Source organism: Limanda limanda, chromosome 9 (assembly GCF_963576545.1).
Source record: "Limanda limanda chromosome 9, fLimLim1.1, whole genome shotgun sequence".
NCBI classification, from domain to species: Eukaryota; Metazoa; Chordata; class Actinopteri; order Pleuronectiformes; family Pleuronectidae; genus Limanda; species Limanda limanda.
Window position 1 is genome coordinate 3003290 of NC_083644.1, and position 21644 is coordinate 3024933.

Sequence of the window (21644 nt, forward strand, 5' to 3'; positions counted from 1 at the left end):
CACATGTGAACATGATACTAGATGTTGAGTTTCCTTCTCTTAGTGGCCGGGGGGTTGAAGGTCACAGGAACTTTCACAAGCTTCTATTAATTAACTTTAGTGTAGTTGATTGGTTTGAGTGGAGATCAGGAAATGCTCAAGTTGCAAAAATACTTTGTTATTCAACGCTTGTTTATGGCTATGCAGGTTTATTGGTGGATTTACAAATGACAGAGAGAGAGAGAGAGAGAGAGAGAGAGAGAGAGAGAGAGAGAGAGAGCATGCATGTATTTCACAATAAGAACATTTAAAAATAAATGAATTGATTCGGTCGACAGAAATGCTGGAGTTCTTTTATTTTGAAATGGGTCGGCTACAGGAAGTGTTGCAAATATTTGTGTTTGTGACGTTTTCAATAGATAAACATTGAAACTGGTGCGAAAGATCATTTCACTGTGTTCTGCTGCAGAGCGGCCTGAACCACAACTGAGCCGCAGCCGGCCCGGTGCAACATGGGCGCGGATAATTCAAAGCAAGTTGGACCCTCACACACAAAGTAAGAGACCTGCTGCAAACATGTGACGCTCCAAACTGAATCCTCAGAGAATGAACCAGTGAATGATGTGTTCTGAATAAAAACATGTTTGTGTTTGCAGGGGTCAGGACCAGAGACTGAGAGCAGAGTCTCCAGGGTCCAGCTGTCTGTCTCTGAAGAGTGACATGTCCATGGAACCTCCTCCACTCTTCAGTAATGAACCTGGACCCTCACACACAGAGTAAGAGACTGTTTCTACTGTGACCTGCTCTGAAGAGGATCTAGTTTCCTCTAGTGTGGCCCCTGCATTAGGACACAGCTTCATTGAAGTTGGTGATGTTGTGCAATAGGAGTAGACTTGACGTTGGCTTATTATTAATAATCATGAATTATGATTATAAAAATAATAAAAGATTATTTATTAAAAATAATTAAAAATATGATAAGGCCATAACTTATCGTAGAGGGGCACCACCCTGGTAACAGGGACCAACGATATCAAGCTATAAATATCAGTTTCATAATGATAAATGTCAAATTAATAACGTCAATATTTTAATATTAACGATTACTTAATAAACAGTGAAGGCTTCTCAGTTCGAGCACAGGCAATCATAATCCAGCTGTATTCACACACTTATGCACAAATAATCACAGACTACAGATACTTTAATTACAATTACAATTATTACAAAGGGGAAATAAAGTTATAATGTTATTCAATGATTCATCATTTTAACAAGCTCCGATATTTCAAAGATAAACACAGCAGCAGCACTTATCACAATTCAGAAAATACATGTAAACCTGCGGTCTACCTATGTATGTCTGTTTCTATGTGTGTGTGTGTCTGTGTCAAAGTGTCTCTCTGTGTGTATGTGTCTATGTGTGTGTGTGTGAAATAAAGTTAGTGTTATTTAATGATTCATCATCTTAACAAACTCCCATATTTCAAAGATCACAACAGCAGCAGCATTTATCACAATTTAGAAAACACATGTATTCATCTATGTGTATCTGAGTGTGTGTGCATCTGTCTGTGTCTATCAAAGTGTCTGTGTGGGTGTGTGAGTGTGTGTGGGTGTGTGTGTGAGAGAGCGAGAGAGAGAGAGAAAAGGAAGGGGGCGTGGCGATGACGCAGTCACGTAGTGACGTCACATCTAAGATGGAGGCCGATCATGATTCGTGGAATCAAGGCCTAAAAACTCTCAAAATGGCGGATTGACTACAAAACAAGATGGCGGAGCCGTTATGAATTTAGAGCCAGGATGGGAGGAGAGAGAGAGAGGAGGCGTGGCAATAATAGACTCAAAATGGTGGGTTAACTTGCGTTATTCAAGATGGAGTCTATGTTAATGACACCATGTGGCCGGAGCGCACACTGGTGGTCGTCACATGAATTACACAAAGGGATTTTCAGACAAAGACAATTCTTATCTCTGCTTGGCTTTGGGGCCGAATGGTTTCCAGATGTGTTCAGCCTCTCTAAGCATAGATTTAACTATGTGACATGACCTGTATTATAAATACAGGTCAGAAGTGTGTATAGGTCGGTTTAGAAGGAGAGAGAGAGAGAGAGAGAGAGAGAGAGAGAGAGAGAGAGAGAGAGAGAGAAAACATGTAAGGAGAGTTCAAAGAAGCTCTTAAAAATACGCCTGAGATGAGTTAACAGTGGTTCACCCCTCAGCCCTCAAGCGAACGTTGTGGGCCGAGGTTCTGATCGGTGAAATCACTGCAGACTCACACAGACGTTAACAGTGCGGGCGGAGGCGCTTCTCGCGGCCCTATTCACCGTAACACAAAACATTGCCATCAGACCGGAAACCGGAAGTAGCGGCTCGGAGTAGCCGGCTAAAACAATGGAACACGGAGGTTCCACCAACAAAAATACACTCAAGTATTAAAACAAACGCTACGTATTAAAACTAACATCTGCCCAGACAATATAAGCCTCTCTTACTGTAACCATGGTTTCATGGGGTGCATGCGCGTTGGCGCGAATCTCCCGGAAGTCCAGTGAACAAGCTCGTAGTCTTTTAGGCGTGCTCCCGCTGTTCCGCCTGGAGCAGCGGGCGTCCCGCAGGGCTGAAGATGAGGTTTTGTCTTCTTCTGCAGCAGCGGAGATCGCGCTGCCTCACAGGAACGTGCGGCTGCTTGTAGCCGTTGTAGATCGTGTTGGGAAAAGAATAAAAGTAAAGTCCGTGTCTCACTCGTCCCGAGTGAGATTCCTGTTTTGTCTTTTCAAGTTAAAACAGCAAAAGTCTTTTCAAAATAAAACTTCGACTGAGATAGAAAAGAAGAATACTGGAATGAGTTAAAATAAATTTATCGCCTCCATTAGTTTACTGAGTCGTCTGGTAAAGCCTCGGGAAGCCTAGTGGTAACTTCAGCGTTGGAGTAGAAAAAGAGGACAAAGAGTTAGTTGCCTCCTTAAGTTGCTGGGTTAACTAGTGAGACCCCGGGGGGGGGTCTCGTTGTCACGTCAGCATCGGAGTAAAAAAAGAGTGATTTTAGTGAGGTCCCTTGCTTTATACCACCTGAGGACTTCCTGCTTCCTCAGGAAGTAGTCAGAGGGTTCAGTTGGCTCTCAGCCAATGAGAATGTCAGGGTCCCGACCTTAGTGGGCGGGGATTCGACCTCAGTGGGCGTTTCAGAGTCTCATTTGGGTTTTTGCAGAGGGGCCTACAACATCTCCCCACCAGGGCCTGCTGGAGGGGGGCACAGTGGGGGTTCAGGAGATGCTTCCCCCACCAAGGCGAGGCTCCAGGCTGTCTAGAGAAGGTGTGAATTAAGAGTGAAACTGGTTGAACTGGTTTCAGCTGGGCCTTGTAGGCCTCAAGTATTTATAACCCATTGTTCTAAGTCAGATCACTGGGCCTTCCCCAACAGTGACTAATCTCTCAGAATCACTCAAAGAGCTCAGACCTCCACCAAGAACCAACACGCTCCTTATGAAACCACTTTGAAATCCACTATAGACTCATTTTAATTTGGATCTGCACCAAATTCCACACACTGGTGAACATCTGTCCTCTGAATATGCCCCCCCCACTCTCGTTCACAGACCACAACCTTCCACCAAGTTTACTGGTAATCTGTTGTTTTTTATAATCCCACTAACGAACCAACCAACACACAAACATACCGGGTGAAAACAAAACCTCCTTGACAGAAGTCATTTCAACCTGTGACTGTGACATGTGAGTTTTCAGGACATGTCTTCACAGGGAGAGGAAGAGGAGTCATGTTTCTGAGGAGGAGCAGTCGTCCTGCTGTGCTTTGTGTCAGGACGTCCTGAAGGATCCAGTCTCCACCAGCTGTGGACACTGGTTCTGCAGACAGTGCATCACCTCATACTGGGACCAGTCTGGTTCTTCAGGAGACCCCTCCTGTCCCCAGTGTGGACAAAGATCCAGAACAGTTTTATTTTGTTCCTTCATACAGCATCAACATTTAACATCGTTATAAAAGCACAAAGTTAAAAAGCTTTTATTTTCTGTAGCTTCTCTGTATCTGATGAAAACAATCAGTAGATTCTCTGTCTCTGACATTGTTTCTTGTCTTTCAGCAGATCGTGGTCTGCAGGAGGTTTCAGATGAACATCAGCTCAGCCTGAGGAGGAGATGTGAACATGTGACTGAAGGAACTGATGCAACAGGAAGTAGAACCCTCCTCAACAGGATCTACACTGAGCTCTACATCACAGAGGGACAGAGTGAAGAGGTTAATACTCAACATGAGGTGAGACAGCTTGAGACGGCTTCCAAGAAGAAGATCCTCCACGACACTCCCATCAGGTGCCACGACATCTTTAAAGCCTCCACTGACCAGCAGAGCAGCATCAGAGTAGTCCTGACCAACGGCGTCGCCGGCGTTGGAAAAACCTTCTCAGTGCAGAAGTTCGCTCTGGACTGGGCAGAGGGTTTAGAGAACCAGGATGTGGGTCTGCTGACTGTGCTTTCGTTCAGGGAGCTGAACCTGGTGAAGGACCAGCAGCACAGTCTCCTCACGCTGCTCTGTGTTTTCCATCCAGCGTTACAGAAGCTCACGGCAGAGACGCTCGCTGTCTGTAAACCTTTGTTCATCTTTGACGGCCTGGATGAAAGCAGACCTTCTCTGGACTTCAACCACAGGGAGCTTGTTTCTGAGGTCACACAGAGGTCATCAATCAACGTGCTGCTGACAAACCTCATCCGGGGGAATCTGCTTCCCTCGGCTCGCGTCTGGATAACCTCCAGACCTGCGGCGGCCAATCAGATCCCTCCTGCATGTGTTGACAGGGTCACAGAAGTACGAGGCTTCACTGACGCCCAGAAGGAGGAGTGCTTCAGGAGGAGATTCAGTGATGAAGAGCTGAGCAGCAGAATCATCTCACACATCAAGACGTCCAGGAGCCTCCACATCATGTGTCAAATCCCAGTCTTCTGCTGGATCAGTGCTACAGTTCTGGAGCACATGTTGACCACAGACCAGAGAGGAGAGCTGCCCAAGACCCTGACTGACCTGTACTCACACTTCCTGCTGGTTCAGACAAAGAGGAAGAACAACAAGTACGGTGAGGGACATGAGAAGAGTCCACAGCAGCTGACGGAGGCTGACAGGGACGTTCTCCTGAAGCTGGGGAGGCTGGCACTTAAACATCTGGAGGAAGGAAACATCATGTTCTACCAAGAAGACCTGGAGCAGTGTGGTCTTAATGTCACAGAGGCCTCGGTGTACTCAGGAGTTTGTACTGAGATCTTCAGAAGAGAGTGTGTGATCTTCCAGAAATCAGTCTACTGCTTTGTTCATCTGAGCGTTCAGGAGTTCCTGGCTGCAGTCTACATGTTCCACTGTTACACCAAGAGGAACACAGAAGAACTCAAGAACTTCTTGGGATCATATGGGGACACAGACAGTACCTTCTCCCTGGATGACCTCCTGAAGAGAACCATGGAAAAATCCCTCACCAGTACAAATGGTCATCTGGACCTGTTTGTTCGCTTCCTTCACGGCCTCAGTCTGGAGTCCAACCAGAGAGTCTTAGGAGGCCTGCTGGGTCGGACAGGGAACAATTCAAAGATCATCCAGAGAGTCATCAACAACCTGAAGGAGATGAAGACGAACAGTTATAGGATTTCTCCTGACAGAAGCATCAACATCTTCCACTGTCTGACTGAGATGAACGACCACTCAGTTCATCAGCAGATGAAACAGTTCCTGACGTCAGAGAACAGATCAAAGGAGGAACTCTCTGAGATCCACTGCTCAGCTCTGGCCTACATGCTGCAGATGTCAGAGGAGGTTCTGGATGAGTTGGACCTGGAGGAGTTCAACACATCACACCAGGGTCGACTGAGACTGATCCCAGCTGTGAGGAACTGCAGGAAGGCTATGTGAGTGTGTGTGTGTGAGTGTGTGTGTGTGAGTGTGTGTGTGTGAGTGTGTGGGTGTGTGGGTGTGTGTGTGTGTGTGTGTGTGTTTGTGTGTGCGTGTGTGTGTCTGTGTGTGTGTGTGTTTGTGTGTGTGTGCGTGTGTGTTTGTGTGTGTGTTTGTGTGGGTGTGTGTGTGTGTGTGTGTGAGTGTGTGTTTGTGTGTGTTTGTGTGTGTGTGTTTGTGTGTGAGTGTGTGTGTGTGTGTGTGTGTGTGTGTGTTTGTTTGTGTGTGTGTGTGTGTGTGAGGGTGGTGTGTGTGTGTTTGTGAGTGTGTCTGTGTGTGTGTGTATGTGGTGTGTGTGTCTGTGTGTGTGTGGTATGTGTGTGTGGGTGTGTGTGTGTGTGTCTGTGTGTGTGTGTGTGTGTGTGGGGGGGGGGGGGAGGGTGTGTGTGGGGTGTGTGTGTGTGTGTGTGGGGGCAGTGTTGGGAAGGATACTTTCAAAACGTATTCCGTTACAGAATACAGAATACATGCCCAAAAATGTAATCTGTAACGTATTCCATTACATTAACTAATCTGAGTAACGTATTCTGAATACTTGGAATACTTCCGGTTTGTATTGCATTTTTTAAGCGTATGATTGCGGCGTTGTTATAGTCAGTGGAGCAGCAGCAGTTTAAACTCTCTCTCCGCAAGATGCGGCGGGGCAGCTGGATGTCCGGCTCCCATCCTCTCCCATCTCTGTGCGGGTCCTACCGGAGGCTGAACCCCACCCCCCCTGCGCCAAGGCTGCCTCGCGCCGTGCAGCGATCGTTTCGGCGTCGAGTCTATTTTTTGCGCTTGACGCGAGCGTATCGCTCCATGAAACACACTGAAAAATGATTTTAAACGATATTGATGACATATTATATGATATAAATGATAAAGTATGCATCCCATAGTTTGTATTCCCCTTCTGTTGTCCTGGAGTTTTAATTTTACCAATTTTACCGATCACATTATTAAATGCCCCCCTCTGCCCATCCACTACAGACACACAAGCAGTCATAAAGATAAAAAGAGAGGGGGGGAGGCGGAGAATACGTAATTTACCCTCGACACCCGACATTGAACGGAGCAAACAGCGGAGAAGCTCTTGAAGATGGATGAAATTAAATTGGGACGCTGTTGCAGTTAATGTTGGAGCAACAAGTGACTATATGCTACTGGGTCAACGGGTGATATTATTAGCGCTTCACGGCGCTTCAGCGTCCGGTGTGAACCCGGCGTGCCTCGCTGGCCTCCTGCAGAGCCATGACAGCAGAGCTCTGGAAGCGCAGGTCGGTCTTCTCTCACCAGGCGCTGGAAGGGCAGCTTGCGGATCAGCAGCTCCGTAGATTTCTGGTAGCGACGGAACTCTCTCAGAGCCAAGGTCCCGGGCCTGTGTCCCGAGCGGGTAGCGGTGAGGCTCCTTCACGCCGCCGGGGGCCCGGGCGCTCTTACGGCAGCCCTGGTCTCCAGCTGCTTCCTGGGGGCTTTGCCGCCGGTGGATTTACGAGAGAGTGAATAAAGTCGAGAAGTACCGTCATGTAATCCACTGATTTCAACAATGTAACTGTATTCTGAATACCATCTATTTAATTTGTAACTGTAACGGATTACAGTTACTCATAATTTGTATTCTAAATACGTAACGCCGTTACATGTATTCCGTTACTCCCCAACACTGTGTGGGGGGTATGTGTGTGTGTCTGTGTGTGTGGGGGGGGGGAGGGTGTGTGTGCGTTTGTCCTCCAGGTTCCTGAAATGTTGACTTCACAACAACATGAGGTCACTGTGACCTTTGACCTTTGACCTGAAATCTAATCAGTTTGTCTTTGAGTCAAAATATGAAGAAATCCCCTAAAGACAGACTTGAGACATCATGTTCAAGAGGTCATGAACATGTTCTGTGACCTTGACCTTTGACCTCTGACCTCCTGAATCTAATGAGTTCCTTTGTTAGTCTGAATGAAGCTTGAACCAAATCTGAAAGGATTCTCTTGAGGAGTTTTTAACAAAAAGGGGATTTACCAGGGTGAGGGTCACATGATCACGTTTTGTATGAATATTGTGTTTTCTGATTTAATTCTCACAGATTTGATATTTTCTTTAATTACAGTCTCTGGTGTTGTGGACTCTCAGTGACTCACTGTGAAGTTGTGGCCTCAGCTCTGAAGTCAGACCCCTCACATCTGAGAGAACTGGATCTGAGTGAAAACAAGCTGCAAGATTCAGGAGTGAAGCTGCTGTGTTCTGGACTGGAGAGTCCAAACTGTCGACTGGAGACTCTGAGGTCCTTAAATCCTTCTTCACTTTTCAGACTTTCTTTCTTATTGGGTCATTATTTATTTGACTTGTCTCAGTTCTGCTCTGCTCACTGTCCCTCAGTCATCTGTCCCTCACCCAGCCTGTCAGTCACGTCCACCTCATCAACTCCATTCACCTGCACTCACCTGCTCCTGATCACTGAGAAAGTGTCAGTAAATAACATGTGGACTGAGGCCGAGCACTCGTCCTCCTCAGGTTTTCAAAATAAGACACATTCTTATTGAAACACGTTGGACAGTTGATAAGTATAGAAACAAACAGGAAGTGACATCAGGAGCCGTCCCTACTTTAAACAGTGTTTAATTACACAAACCTGCTCAGTGACCAACACACAGAGAAGAAGCTGATGAATGAAACAATGGTCCAACATGTCTGATCTGATATTTATCTTCAGGTCACAGACTGGACTGAGGTCAGCAGCATGTTGAGAGTCTGTGTTGACATGATGACGATCCACAACAACAGGAGGACACATTCTAATATTCATATTTCTTTATCCAGGTTGACGAGCTGCAGTCTGACAGAGATCAGCTGTTCTTCTCTGGCTTCAGCTCTGAGGTCAAACCCCTCTCATCTGAGAGAACTGGATCTGAGTGACAACGGCCTGCAGGACTCAGCAGTGAAGGAGCTTCTTGATCTACAGCAGAGTCCAACCTGTCGACTGGAGACTCTGAGGTCAGTAGATGGGTGGAGTCAGTCCACGCTGCTTTCATCAGTATTTTACTGAACACAGTCAGTATCACAGATCCAGGGTCTGTGCTACCAAGCAGGATTTGTGGTTATCAGGTTCACTTCAGGTTTAGTTTTTTCAGTCCTACGAAGCTCGTCCACTTCTTAACGAGGTAAATCACCATGGTAACTTCTGATGAACGGCTAACCTGCTCCAGGCTAAGTTGGAGATCGACCCGTATCAAAGCTCCGCCCACTGACCACAGTGACTCTCAACTGTTGTGTGGTGCACACTCTCCTTAAAGGGACGGATAAGGGAAGTTTAAATCAACGTCTGGTTAGTTCAGTTGATCTCTAACTCACCCAGAACATCTCAATGTCTCCAGACTCATCCTGTCCCCAAAACACCAGATGACCTCAGTCAGCTTCCTGGAGACAGGTCCATGTGTGTGTCCTCAGAGACAGTGAGACAGTGTGTGTCTTCAGAGACAGTGAGACAGTGTGTGTCCTCAGAGACAGTGTGTGTCCTCAGAGACAGTGAGACAGTGTGTGTCCTCAGAGACAGAGAGTCAGTGTGTGTCTTCAGAGACAGTGTGTGTCCTCAGAGACAGTGAGACAGTGTGTGTCCTCAGAGACAGTGTGTGTCCTCAGAGACAGTGAGACAGTGTGTGTCCTCAGAGACAGTGTGTGTCCTCAGAGACAGTGAGACAGTGTGTGTCCTCAGAGACAGTGTGTGTCCTCAGAGACAGTGAGACAGTGTGTGTCCTCAGAGACAGAGAGTCAGTGTGTGTCTTCAGAGACAGTGTGTGTCCTCAGAGACAGTGAGACAGTGTGTGTCCTCAGAGACAGTGTGTGTCCTCAGAGACAGTCAGACAGTGTGTGTCCTCAGAGACAGTGTGTGTCCTCAGAGACAGTGAGACAGTGTGTGTCCTCAGAGACAGTGTGTGTCCTCAGAGTCAGTGAGACAGTGTATGTCCTCAGAGTCAGTGAGACAGTGTGTGTCCTCAGAGACAGTGAGTCAGTGTGTGTCCTCAGAGTCAGTGTGTGTCCTCAGAGTCAGTGTGTGTCCTCAGAGACAGTGTGTGTCCTCAGAGACAGTGAGACAGTGTGTGTCCTCAGAGACAGAGAGTCAGTGTGTGTCTTCAGAGACAGTGTGTGTCCTCAGAGACAGTGAGACAGTGTGTGTCCTCAGAGACAGTGTGTGTCCTCAGAGACAGTCAGACAGTGTGTGTCCTCAGAGACAGTGTGTGTCCTCAGAGACAGTGAGACAGTGTGTGTCCTCAGAGACAGTGTGTGTCCTCAGAGTCAGTGAGACAGTGTATGTCCTCAGAGTCAGTGAGACAGTGTGTGTCCTCAGAGACAGTGAGTCAGTGTGTGTCCTCAGAGTCAGTGTGTGTCCTCAGAGTCAGTGTGTGTCCTCAGAGACAGTGTGTGTCCTCAGAGACAGTGAGACAGTGTGTGTCCTCAGAGACAGTGAGTCAGTGTGTGTCCTCAGAGACAGTGAGACAGTGTGTGTCCTCAGAGACAGTGTGTGTCCTCAGAGACAGTGAGACAGTGTGTGTCCTCAGAGACAGTGTGTGTCCTCAGAGACAGTCAGACAGTGTGTGTCCTCAGAGACAGTGAGTGTCCTCAGAGACAGTGAGACAGTGTGTGTCCTCAGAGACAGTGAGACAGTGTGTGTCCTCAGAGACAGTGAGACAGTGTGTGTCCTCAGAGACAGTGAGACAGTGTGTGTCCTCAGAGACAGTGAGACAGTGTGTGTCCTCAGAGACAGTGAGACAGTGTGTGTCCTCAGAGACAGTGTGTTTCCTCAGAGACAGTGAGACAGTGTGTGTCCTCAGAGACAGTGTGTGTCCTCAGAGACAGTGAGACAGTGTGTGTCCTCAGAGACAGTGAGACAGTGTGTGTTCTCAGAGTCAGTGTGTGTCCTCAGAGACAGTGAGACAGTGTGTGTCCTCAGAGACAGTGAGACAGTGTGTGTCTTCTTGTCTTCCACTCGTCTTGTTCGTAAACAACAGATTCAGATCTCGTGGCCTCGAGTTATTTATCTCGTTCACACGTTATTATGTCGTGAACACGTAATATATTTTCACCAGATGCCACCAGGGGGCGCTGTAACTTACACAAGCTGGACCACAGCTGACAGCCTCACACGAGGGACAGAGACGGTGTCGTCTTCATCTGATCTGAGACAGTTTGTCCTCTCACTTCATCAGTGAAGTACTGATCAGGTGGATCTTTGTCACAGCTCTGAGATCAGTGGGACTGAAGCCTCTCCTCATCACCATGGTAACCAGGAGCTCTTTCTACAGAGCAGAACCTCTGCTGAGGTCCATCTGTCTCATCTGGTCCCAGTTTGTCAGAAGCAGATGTTCATCAACACACAGTGAAACATGTCTTCACCTGTAACAGCAGTAAATCCACCTCTCAGGTGTCCACTCTGCACTTTGACATGCAGAGGACACACACTGAGCTCTTAGCGTGTTCATTCCAACACGTGAACATGAAGCAGAGAGGAAGCTGCTCCACCTCTGAACAGGACTGAAGTCCCTGCTGCTCTTTCTACTGGATGTGCTGCATCACTGACTCACAGCTGATGAAGTGAGTCTCTGTGACACTGATGTCTTCTTCTCTCAACAGGTGGGATACGAGATCACCTCAGAGAGAACCCCAAGTCCAAAACCACGAGACCCCCCGGTCTTGTGTGTTGTCTTAGTGGAGGTGAGTGTGAAGAGGACAGTGTGTGAGGACGGAGGCTGAGCTGTGTCCTGAGGATCCAGAGGCTGAAGCAGCAGCAGCTTGTGTGTAGTCTCCAATCTACACAACCCCTCATCTGCATGTGTTTGTGAGATGAAGCCGGAGCACCTGGAGAAAACACGGGGAGAACATGCAGACTCCACACAGGAAGACCCATCTGAACCGGATTCAAACCAGCAACCTTCCTGCCCCGATTGTGTTTATTCACATGAAGAATGTGTTTATTGAAATGACACAACACAAGCAGAATATATAAACCCTCTATAAAGAGTCACATAAGGTGTGTTTAAGTTTGTCTTTATTATTCTCCACCTTTGTCCCTCAGTCTGTCTCCATGTGTGTAGAACCACATTCTGTGTAGATGTTTGTTTATGATCTTAAAGTTCCAAAGAAGGAAGGCTGCCGTGTCTCCAGCTCTCCCACAGCTCTGCTCTTTTTTCTATCTTGTTGTTATTGATTCTTCTTTATGTTGCATTGTGCACTCCGACAAAGCGAGCCCTATCATCATATGTGATGGAGAACAACTTCTGCTCATCGGGTTGACGGTGAGAAACACTTAGTCACCAGTGAAGACCTGGACCCATCACACAGACTCCATCAGGGAGACGGCCAGGCAGCGGCTCTTCTCCACATGGACTCCAGGATCCAGGTGCAGCACAGAGAGCATCCTGACAGAAACATCTTTGACAAACATATTTAACGTCTTCTTTGATTATTTGTTTATGTCCATGTCCCATCTGCTCACATGGAGGAGGAGGTGTATGACCTATACTGCAGCCACACACCAGGGGGCAGTGTCAGTCTGGTTCAGCTCATTTGTTCATGGTGTGTTGATGGACTGATCTGATTGGATGTTCCTTAGTGGTTATTCTTTTTTATGAATCTACTTCCTGTGTTGAGCGCGAGCTGCTGTTTAAAGACGTGTTTGACCTTTGACCTGAGCTGACCCGACAGTTCACTGTGACGAAGAGGATGAAGATGTGTAGTATGTGTTGAACGTTGTCGTCCACTCAGAGGATCAATAAAGATTATAACTGACGATCAACGTGTTTTCATCTTTTTCTTCTTTTCTTGCCCCCCCCCCCTGTCTTTGTTATGTTCTCTCTCTCGCTCCCTCTCTCTCACACACTCACACACACACACACACACACACACACACACACACACACACACACACACACACAGTGTCTCAGTGGAGCAGATCAGGTCCTGTGCAAGATAAGAAGGAAGGAATGATCTTTCTATAGAAAACCAGTTTGGAAACATTCCTCTCTCTGCAGCTCACCTGACTTCACCTGCTTCTGGCCTCTGACACGAGTGGATCTAAAGCGTGTGCATAGGTTTATTAATTCATGTTCACACTGTGAACAACATGGACTCACACTGTCATCGACTTTACACTGTGTGACCTTAATAACACAATCCACTGAATTACAGTGCGCTGCTGTGTTTTCTCATTCTCACAGTAAACTGCTGGCAGCAGGTTCACAGGGATTTACTGCTTTCTTACTGTAACCTTAATTAACAGTTTAGTGCTGTCCACGTACTAAAACACACTATAGTACTGTATTTTATTATATTTACAGTATACGATCAGCATCAGTCTGTACATTATTGTTTTAAATGAAATTCAACACAATCTCAATCACAGTACAATGTAATTTAATGTAATAGCAGCATGATGACAGTCAGTTCCTATAAATCAAACTCTTTAACAAAACCTTGGTTCCCTGTGTTGATGTGATATTCTGAACAACGTTTACTGAATGATTACGGTAAATGAAATGCAGCAAACACAACTTTCTATAGAAAAGAGCAAACACCAGATCATGTGTACAGGTCCTGAAGTTCTCTTCACACTGACACAATCTGGTAAATCAAATGACACGTGCTTGATGTAGTAGACAAGAAGTCATTACTGCTGCAGAACAAATCCTGTTGTAAGATATTATCTGCACGTGCATTTAAAAAGGTTTCCAGCATTATAGACAACGTGATAATAACATACTGCTCTGATACAGTGGGATAACATTAACAACAGATCTGTGCCAAGATTTAATGGGTTCTTTCTTGTCCCATCCTTTAACTCTTCTTCTTCACACCTCTCTCTCTCTCTCTCTCTCTCTCTCTCTCTCTCTCTCTCTCTCTCTCTCTCTCTCTCTCTCTCTCTCTCTCTCTCTCTCTCTCGGAGTGCATGTTGGGAGTGAGTGTGGTGAGTGAGCTGGAAAAGTTTGTTGGAAAACTGTGATTTATCTATCTTGTTTCTATGATATTTTTCCCTCTTTGTTTATAGTAGAGGTGTTTTTTGTTTGTGTGTGAGTGTGGGATTCAGGAGGAACAGTTTAGTTGGTGTTTGCCGGTGTGTTGGTGCAGCATGGCTGCTGCAGGTGGAGGCTCCGGCCTCCACAAGCTAACACGCCGACATGGCATTAAACTGTGTCCAGCTGTGGCCTGCTCCGTGGAGGAGGTCAGTCTGGCTGTGGGTGAGGTGGTGGGGTGTGAGTGTGTAAAGTCTGCCTCACGGATGAATAGTGCGGTGGTGGTGTTTGTGGACAGTGTAGCGAAAGCTAACCTGCTAATGGAAAGGGGAGTAGTAATCAAGGGCTCGTTCACACCTGTGATGTCCCTGGCTAACCCGGTAAAGAAAATCCTAATATCTAATGTTCCCCCGTTCCTGACCAATGATTTACTGGAGAGAGAACTGGCAAGACACGGCCAAGTAATTTCCCCCATCAAATTGATTCCCATTTATTGCAAATCCCCACAGCTAAAACATGTACTGTCGTTTAGGAGAAGTGTGTTTACGGTTCTGAAGAAGAGCAATGAAGAATTAAACCTGGTTTTTAGTTTTAAAATAGATGAATTCATTTACAAAGTGCTTGTTACCTCGGGAAACATGAAATGTTTTGGATGTGGGAAGGAGGGGCAAGTGATCCGTGTGTGCCCGGATAGAGCCGGTGAGAGCCAGTCAGCTGCCTCTGCACCGGCCCCCCCTCCTGCCTTGGACGGTGATGGTTCCGCATATCCTGCACCGGCCCCCCCACCTGCCTCGGCTGGTGATGGTTCCGCTGCCTCTGCACCGGCCCCCCCTCCTGCCTCGGCTGGTGATGGTTCCGCTGCTTCTGCACCGGCCCCCCCTCCTGCCTTGGACGGTGATGGGTCCGCTGCTTCTGCACCGGCCCCCCCTTCTGCCTCGGCTGGTGTTTCCGCTGCTCCTGCACCGGCCCCCCCCAGCCTGCCGGGGGGGGGGTGCTGAGGCCCCTGTCCCGAGGGAGCCACAGAGTGACACTGCAGGTACTCACACAGACACTAGAGGAGCAGAAGGAGAACTCTCTGAGGAAGAAGATTTCCTGATGGAGGAAGAATTGCAAAAGCTGTCGGCCAAGAGAAAGAACCCAGAAAACGAGACTAATAATGATCAAGGAAAAAAAATGTCGAAGGTATATATACCGCTTTCTGACTCTCAGGTTGAGGCCAAGATGACGGAAATAATGAACGCGACGGGTGGAGATGGGTATCCTTGCTCTTTCAAAGGAATCCAGCAGTTTTTACATGATACTAAGGGCATGAGAATGGTTAATGTATACGATTTCTTCCTAGATCCAAGACAGTTCATGGAAGTAGCAAAAGGCCTCATGGGAAAATCTGAAGGTATCGGCCAACCGACCTTTTCAGATCAGGAGGTGTACCGCCTGAGGAAACTACTGTCGAAAACCCGAGCCCAACTGGCCCAGGAGGAGAGACTCGAGAAACTGTCTCTCGTAACACCGAGCACCATGACGGGGAAAATGATGTAATATTTATGAGTTTCTGTAAGAAGATCAGCTGGTATTTTTTTTGTGTTGATTGAATATTGTTTTATTATGATGTGGTAATTTTTGTTCAAAAAATGCTTGATATGTTGTAGTATTTTGTTTTGTGGGAACTTCACTGAGTAAATAAAAGTGACTTAAAAAATCAAAATCTCTCTCTCTCTCTCTCTCTCTCTCTCTCACACGTACACACCTGCTTCTCTAATAGAATATGTATGACCTGGAGGGGGTGGAGCTCTTATGTAAACTGATTGACAGCAGCTGCAGCCAATCAGCTCAGAGAATGAACACAAAGTTATAAAAGGATCATTCCGCTGTTTTCTTTTATGTATTGAACAGTGTCACATGACAGCAGCATGTGTCCTCCAGGGGGAGCAGTCCTGTTTGCAGGGGGAAGCTGGGTAGTGTGTGTTTGTGTGTGTTCGCGGACCTGTTCAGGTTACAACACTCACATAATGACCAACACATCATCGTGGGGTCATGTGTCTCTGGATCAACAGTCACATGTTGACAAACAGTTTGACTGCTACACACGATGATCACTTCATCACCAAGAAAAACACACAAACCGGATCTAACCGGTTTGTGTTGTGTCATTTCAATAAACACACCGGATCTATTCTAACATCACAAAACCAACAAACATCTGAAAACATCACAGTTCCTGGATTCACGTCACAAATTGATTTAGTTCCAACGCAATGAAATCACTTACAGTTTAAAATCAGAGTTTTATCTTTGACACAAAAGATCAAAACTCTGGAATAAAAATGGGACGTTTTCATTTCTGCATCAGGTGCAGAGCGGTGGTGGCTTTTCTACTTTTGACCCACAGGTGGCGCTGCAGTATAACAGCAGCACATCCCAGTCAAAGCCTTTATATTCAGTCTATGAGTCAAACACATGGATCATTTCCTCTGTGACAAACCAGATGTAACGAGAAGAAAAACATCTCAGAGAGAAAAGTTCTGTTTCTACTTGTCTCTGCTTTAATGCTCAATAAACATCCTTCCACCGACTGCACTGGAATCATGACTCAGCGTTTCTTTCCTCTTCAAACAAACAGGTGGAAACATCTCGTCCTTGGTGATCCAGACACTTCGAGTGGTGCCGAGTGCTTGTTCGTTGAGTCTGCTATTTTCACTGATAACTGAAAATCTGAATCTGACTTTGCTTTCTTACTCACTAATCTTACTTTGACATCATATCTGAGTAGTCTCACTTCCTGATTGACGATAGACGATCCCCTCTTAGAAAAAACGCATTTGTGGATCAGGCTCCTGTCAGGGGAGTCTCAAAAGTCCACACACAAATGCAGCGAGGTTTACAAATTAAAAGCACTTTGTAAATGCAGGTCCAACAGTTTATATATGAATGTAACAAGCTCCAAACATGTATTTGATGAAGATTGCAAATACTTTTACATGCGTATATTTGTGAATTTTTTTTCTATTTGTGTGTGCATCAGAAATATGTGTATGAATCTTATGTTTTACATGTGAATTTTTTTTACGTATATATGGAATGAAAGATATTTGTGTGTGCATTGAAAATGTATTTGTGTTTTGAGTCACATATATATATATAAATCCCCAAATACATTTGTGGATCTTTTTTGCACATTTGTGGATCTTTTTTGCGCATGTATTCGTTTCTGTGTGCATTTATTACTTATGAGACTGTTCTAGCTCCATAACCGGGCTCGACAAGGGCCGACCACCTCACAGGTCTGGAACAACATCTTCAAAGTGCTGGTTCTGGATTGTTCTGCTCCAGGTGACACAGATTCACTTCAGAGGAATCCAGCAGAATAAAAACAGACGCAGCATCAGGTTCCCTTTTCCCCGACAGGAATACATTTATTTGAATTTATTTCAAATGATAGAAACAAGGGTTGTTTAACATGAAATGACCACAGGTTGGTTTCTTCTTGTTAGAGTAGAGACAAGGTGCGAACCTGAGGAGACCAGCGTGACGCCTCACCTGTGGGTCAAGGTGAACGCACACGCTGGACAGGAAGTGGACTTTCATCCAGCCCCCCCCGGCTGGATGTTGCTATTTGTAAAGAAACATGATCCTGAAAGTTTATTCTTGTTGGCAAAGTGTCACACGTCCGTTCAGCTCCTTCACCCTCATGTGGTCACACATCCAGAGAGTCTGCTCCATGTTCAACTCTTCACCATCTCTCTTTCCTATATTACAACCTTTTGACATACAAATAGATCAATAACTATGATTAACATATTCCATTATGTAAATACACAATATTTTTTTGCATTTTCAAATAGACTTGTTTCTTATTTACTCTGACGTCATCATCTTTCTCCAAATAAATCAGAATAAAAGCACTGGTACCGCTGAGAGCGACAACAGATGTGTGTAAGGCAACGACCAGCAGCTCGTCACAATTAAACAAACAGCACAAGCACACACACACACGCACACACACACACACACACACACACACACACACACACCCAGAGTCATGTGATTTCCAGTAACTGCAGGTAGGGGGAGGAGCCTCCAGTGAAAGTGATCAGACTCGTTCTAACAACAAGCAGCAGACGGAGGAGACGTGAAGTCTGAGGCTGGTGAGTGTTCAGCTACATTTATATTATTCACTCATATTATTTTACAGTCAGTGTTTTTCACTGGATCCCAGAGACAGATGTGAACAGCAGGTCTGGAACAAAGAAACTTCAAAGGACTTATTAACAGAGTTAACTCACAGTTTCACATTTTATCTTCATCTGTTCATCAAGTGTTTAATAACACAACGTGTTTTCACAATCATACGTTACAGCAGTGGTCACCAACCAGTCACTGGCTGAGGTGTGAGTACCAGTGGTGGAAAGTAACCAAGTAGAAATACTTTGTTACTGTACTTAAGTAGATTTTTCACATACGCCTCTCTCTCTCTCTCTCTCTCTCTCTCTCTCTCTCTCTCTCTCTCTCTCTCTCTCTCTCTCTCTCTCTTTCTCTCTCTCTCTCACACGCACACACCTGCTTCTCTAATAGAATATGTATGACCTGGAGGGGGTGGAGCTCTTATGTAAACTGATTGACAGCAGCTGCAGCCAATCAGCTCAGAGAATGACCACAAAGTTATAAAAGGATCATTCCGCTGTTTTCTTTTATGTATTGAACAGTGATTTTTTATTTTCTGTACCAGCACTGTGCAGGCTGTTAACAAAAGAGAAATCTTGTTTTGTGTGCCTAGAACTTGTTTCGCTTTGCTGAGTTATCATAAGGGGCATTGTGTATCACTCCTGCTACTGATGAGAGGTCCACGTTTATTGATATTTACAGAATGTTTTAGTGGAGAATTGTAAGATAGAGTGTGAACAGTATTACAGAGGGTAAGCACAATAAGTACAACAACCTTTCCAATAAACAAATGTTGTTGCTTATAATTATTACTAGTAGTGACATCTGTAGAGGCATGAGTATTACCAGTAGCTATATCTGAATTCTTTATCAAAATGGCACAGCCTAGACATTGAGAGACAACCCATTGCGTGAGTACTTCTACTTTTAATACTTACACACACATACACACACACATGTGAACATGATACTAGATGTTGAGTTTCCTTCTCTTAGTGGCCGGGGGGTTGAAGGTCACAGGAACTTTCACAAGCTTCTATTAATTAACTTTAGTGAAGTTGGTTGGTTTGAGTGGAGATCAGGAAATGCTCAAGTTGCAAAAATACTTTGTTATTCAACGCTTGTTTATGGCTATGCAGGTTTATTGGTGGATTTACAAATGACAGAGAGAGAGAGAGAGAGAGAGAGAGAGAGAGAGAGAGAGAGAGAGAGCATGCATCTATTTCACAATAAGAACATTTAAAAATAAATTAATTGATTCAGTCGACAGAAATGCTGGAGTTCTTTTATTTTGAAATGGGTCGGCTACAGGAAGTGTTGCAAATATTTGTGTTTGTGACGTTTTCAACAGATAAACATTGAAACTGGTGTGAAAGATCATTTCACTGTGTTCTGCTGCAGCGCGGCCTGAACCACAACTGAGCCGCAGCCGGCCCGGTGCAACATGGACGAGGACACTTCAGAGCAAGTTGGACCCTCACACACAAAGTAAGAGACCTGCTACAAACATGTGAAGCTCCAAACTGAATCCTCAGAGAATGAACCAGTGAATGATGTGTTCTGAATAAAAATATGTTTGTGTTTGCAGGGGTCAGGACCAGAGACTGAGAGCAGAGTCTCCAGGGTCCAGCTGTCTGTCTCTGAAGAGTGACATGTCCATGGAACCTCCTATATTCTTCAGTAATGAACCTGGACCCTCACACACAAAGTAAGAGACCTGCTACAAACATGTGAAGCTCCAAACTGAATCCTCAGAGAGTGAACCAGTGAATGATGTGTTCTGAATAAAAACATGTTTGTGTTTGCAGGGGTCAGGACCAGAGACTGAGAGCAGAGTCTCCAGGGTCCAGCTGTCTGTCTCTGAAGAGTGACATGTCCATGGAACCTCCTATATTCTTCAGTAATGAACCTGGACCCTCACACACAGAGTAAGAGACTGTTTCTCCTGTGACCTGCTCTGAAGAGGATCTAGTTTCCTCTAGTGTGGCCCCTGCATTAGGACACAGCTTCATTGAAGTTGGTGACTAATCTCTCAGAATCACTCAAAGAGCTCAGACCTCCACCAAGAACCAACACGCTCCTTATGAAACCACTTTGAAATCCACTATAGACTCATTTTAATTTGGATCTGCACCAAATTCCACACACTGGTGAACATCAGTCCTCTGAATATGCCCCCCCCCCCCCAATCTGGTTTACAGACCACAACCTTCCACCAAGTTTACTGGTAATCTGTTGTTTTTCATAATCCCACTAACAAACCAACCAACACACAAACATACTGGGTGAAAACAAAACCTCCTTGACAGAAGTGATGATAACCTGTGACTGTGACATGTGAGTTATCAGGAAATGTCTTCACAGGGAGAGGAAGAGGAGGAGTCATGTTTCTGAGGAGGAGCAGTCGTCCTGCTGTGCTTCGTGTCAGGACGTCCTGAAGGATCCAGTCTCCACCAGCTGTGGACACTGGTTCTGCAGACAGTGCATCACCTCATACTGGGACCAGTCTGGTTCTTCAGGAGACTCCTCCTGTCCCCAGTGTGGACAAAGATCCAGAACAGGAGCTGGAGGTCAGACAGCCGGTCAGAGCAGCACTGTACATGTGTCTGCTGATGTCTTCACTTCTGACAACAGCACATGTGGTTTTATTTTGTTCCTTCATACAGCATCAACATTTAACATCGTTAGAAAAGCACAAAGTTAAAAAGCTTTTATTTTCTGTAGTTTTTCTGTATCTGATGAAAACAATCAGTAGATTCTCTGTCTCTGACATTGTTTCTTGTCTTTCAGCAGATTGTGGTCTGCAGGAGGTTTCAGATGAACATCAGCTCAGCCTGAGGAGGAGATGTGAACATGTGACTGAAGGAAGTGATGAAACAGGAAGTAGAACCCTCCTCAACAGGATCTACACTGAGCTCTACATCACAGAGGGACAGAGTGAAGAGGTTAATACTCAACATGAGGTGAGGCAGCTTGAGACGGCTTCCAAGAAGAAGATCCTCCACGACACTCCCATCAGGTGCCACGACATCTTTAAAGCCTCCACTGACCAGCAGAGACGCATCAGAGTCGTCCTGACCAACGGCGTCGCTGGCGTTGGAAAAACCTTCTCAGTGCAGAAGTTCACTCTGGACTGGGCAGAGGGTTTAGAGAACCAGGATGTGGGTCTGCTGACTGTGCTTTCGTTCAGGGAGCTGAACCTGGTGAAGGACCAGCAGCACAGTCTCCTCACGCTGCTCCGTGTTTTCCATCCAGCGTTACAGAAGCTCACGGCAGAGACGCTCGCTGTCTGTAAACCTTTGTTCATCTTTGACGGCCTGGATGAAAGCAGACCTTCTCTGGACTTCAACCACAGGGAGCTTGTGTCTGAGGTCACACAGAAGTCATCAGTCAACGTGCTGCTGACAAACCTCATCCGGGGGAATCTGCTTCCCTCGGCTCTCGTCTGGATCACCTCCAGACCTGCGGCGGCCAATCAGATCCCTCCTGCATGTGTTGACAGGGTCACAGAAGTACGAGGCTTCACTGAGGCCCAGAAGGAGGAGTACTTCAGGAGGAGATTCAGTGATGAAGAGCTGTGC

At 46.0% G+C, this 21644-nt stretch overlaps 1 protein-coding gene and 1 long non-coding RNA gene across 2 annotated transcripts in view; both read left to right on the forward strand.

Moving 5' to 3' along the window:
• The first annotated feature begins 8101 nt into the window (after positions 1 to 8101).
• Positions 8102 to 12689, forward strand: LOC133010055 (uncharacterized). The gene is made up of 2 exons (XR_009680672.1): positions 8102 to 8893; positions 11528 to 12689. It is a non-coding gene; the product is annotated as an uncharacterized LOC133010055 (long non-coding RNA).
• A 7188-nt stretch (positions 12690 to 19877) lies between these two features.
• LOC133010046 (NLR family CARD domain-containing protein 3-like) overlaps positions 19878 to 21644 on the forward strand; it is a gene marked incomplete at its 3' end in the record, with an annotated part of 2769 nt that continues 1002 nt past the window's right edge. The window contains exons 1-3 of the mRNA XM_061077460.1: positions 19878 to 19991; positions 20428 to 20633; positions 20854 to 21644. The exon at positions 20854 to 21644 is cut by the window's right edge and continues 1002 nt beyond it. Coding sequence (XP_060933443.1) covers positions 19936 to 19991; positions 20428 to 20633; positions 20854 to 21644 — 1053 coding nt within the window. The remainder of the gene's footprint in view (positions 19992 to 20427; positions 20634 to 20853) is intronic.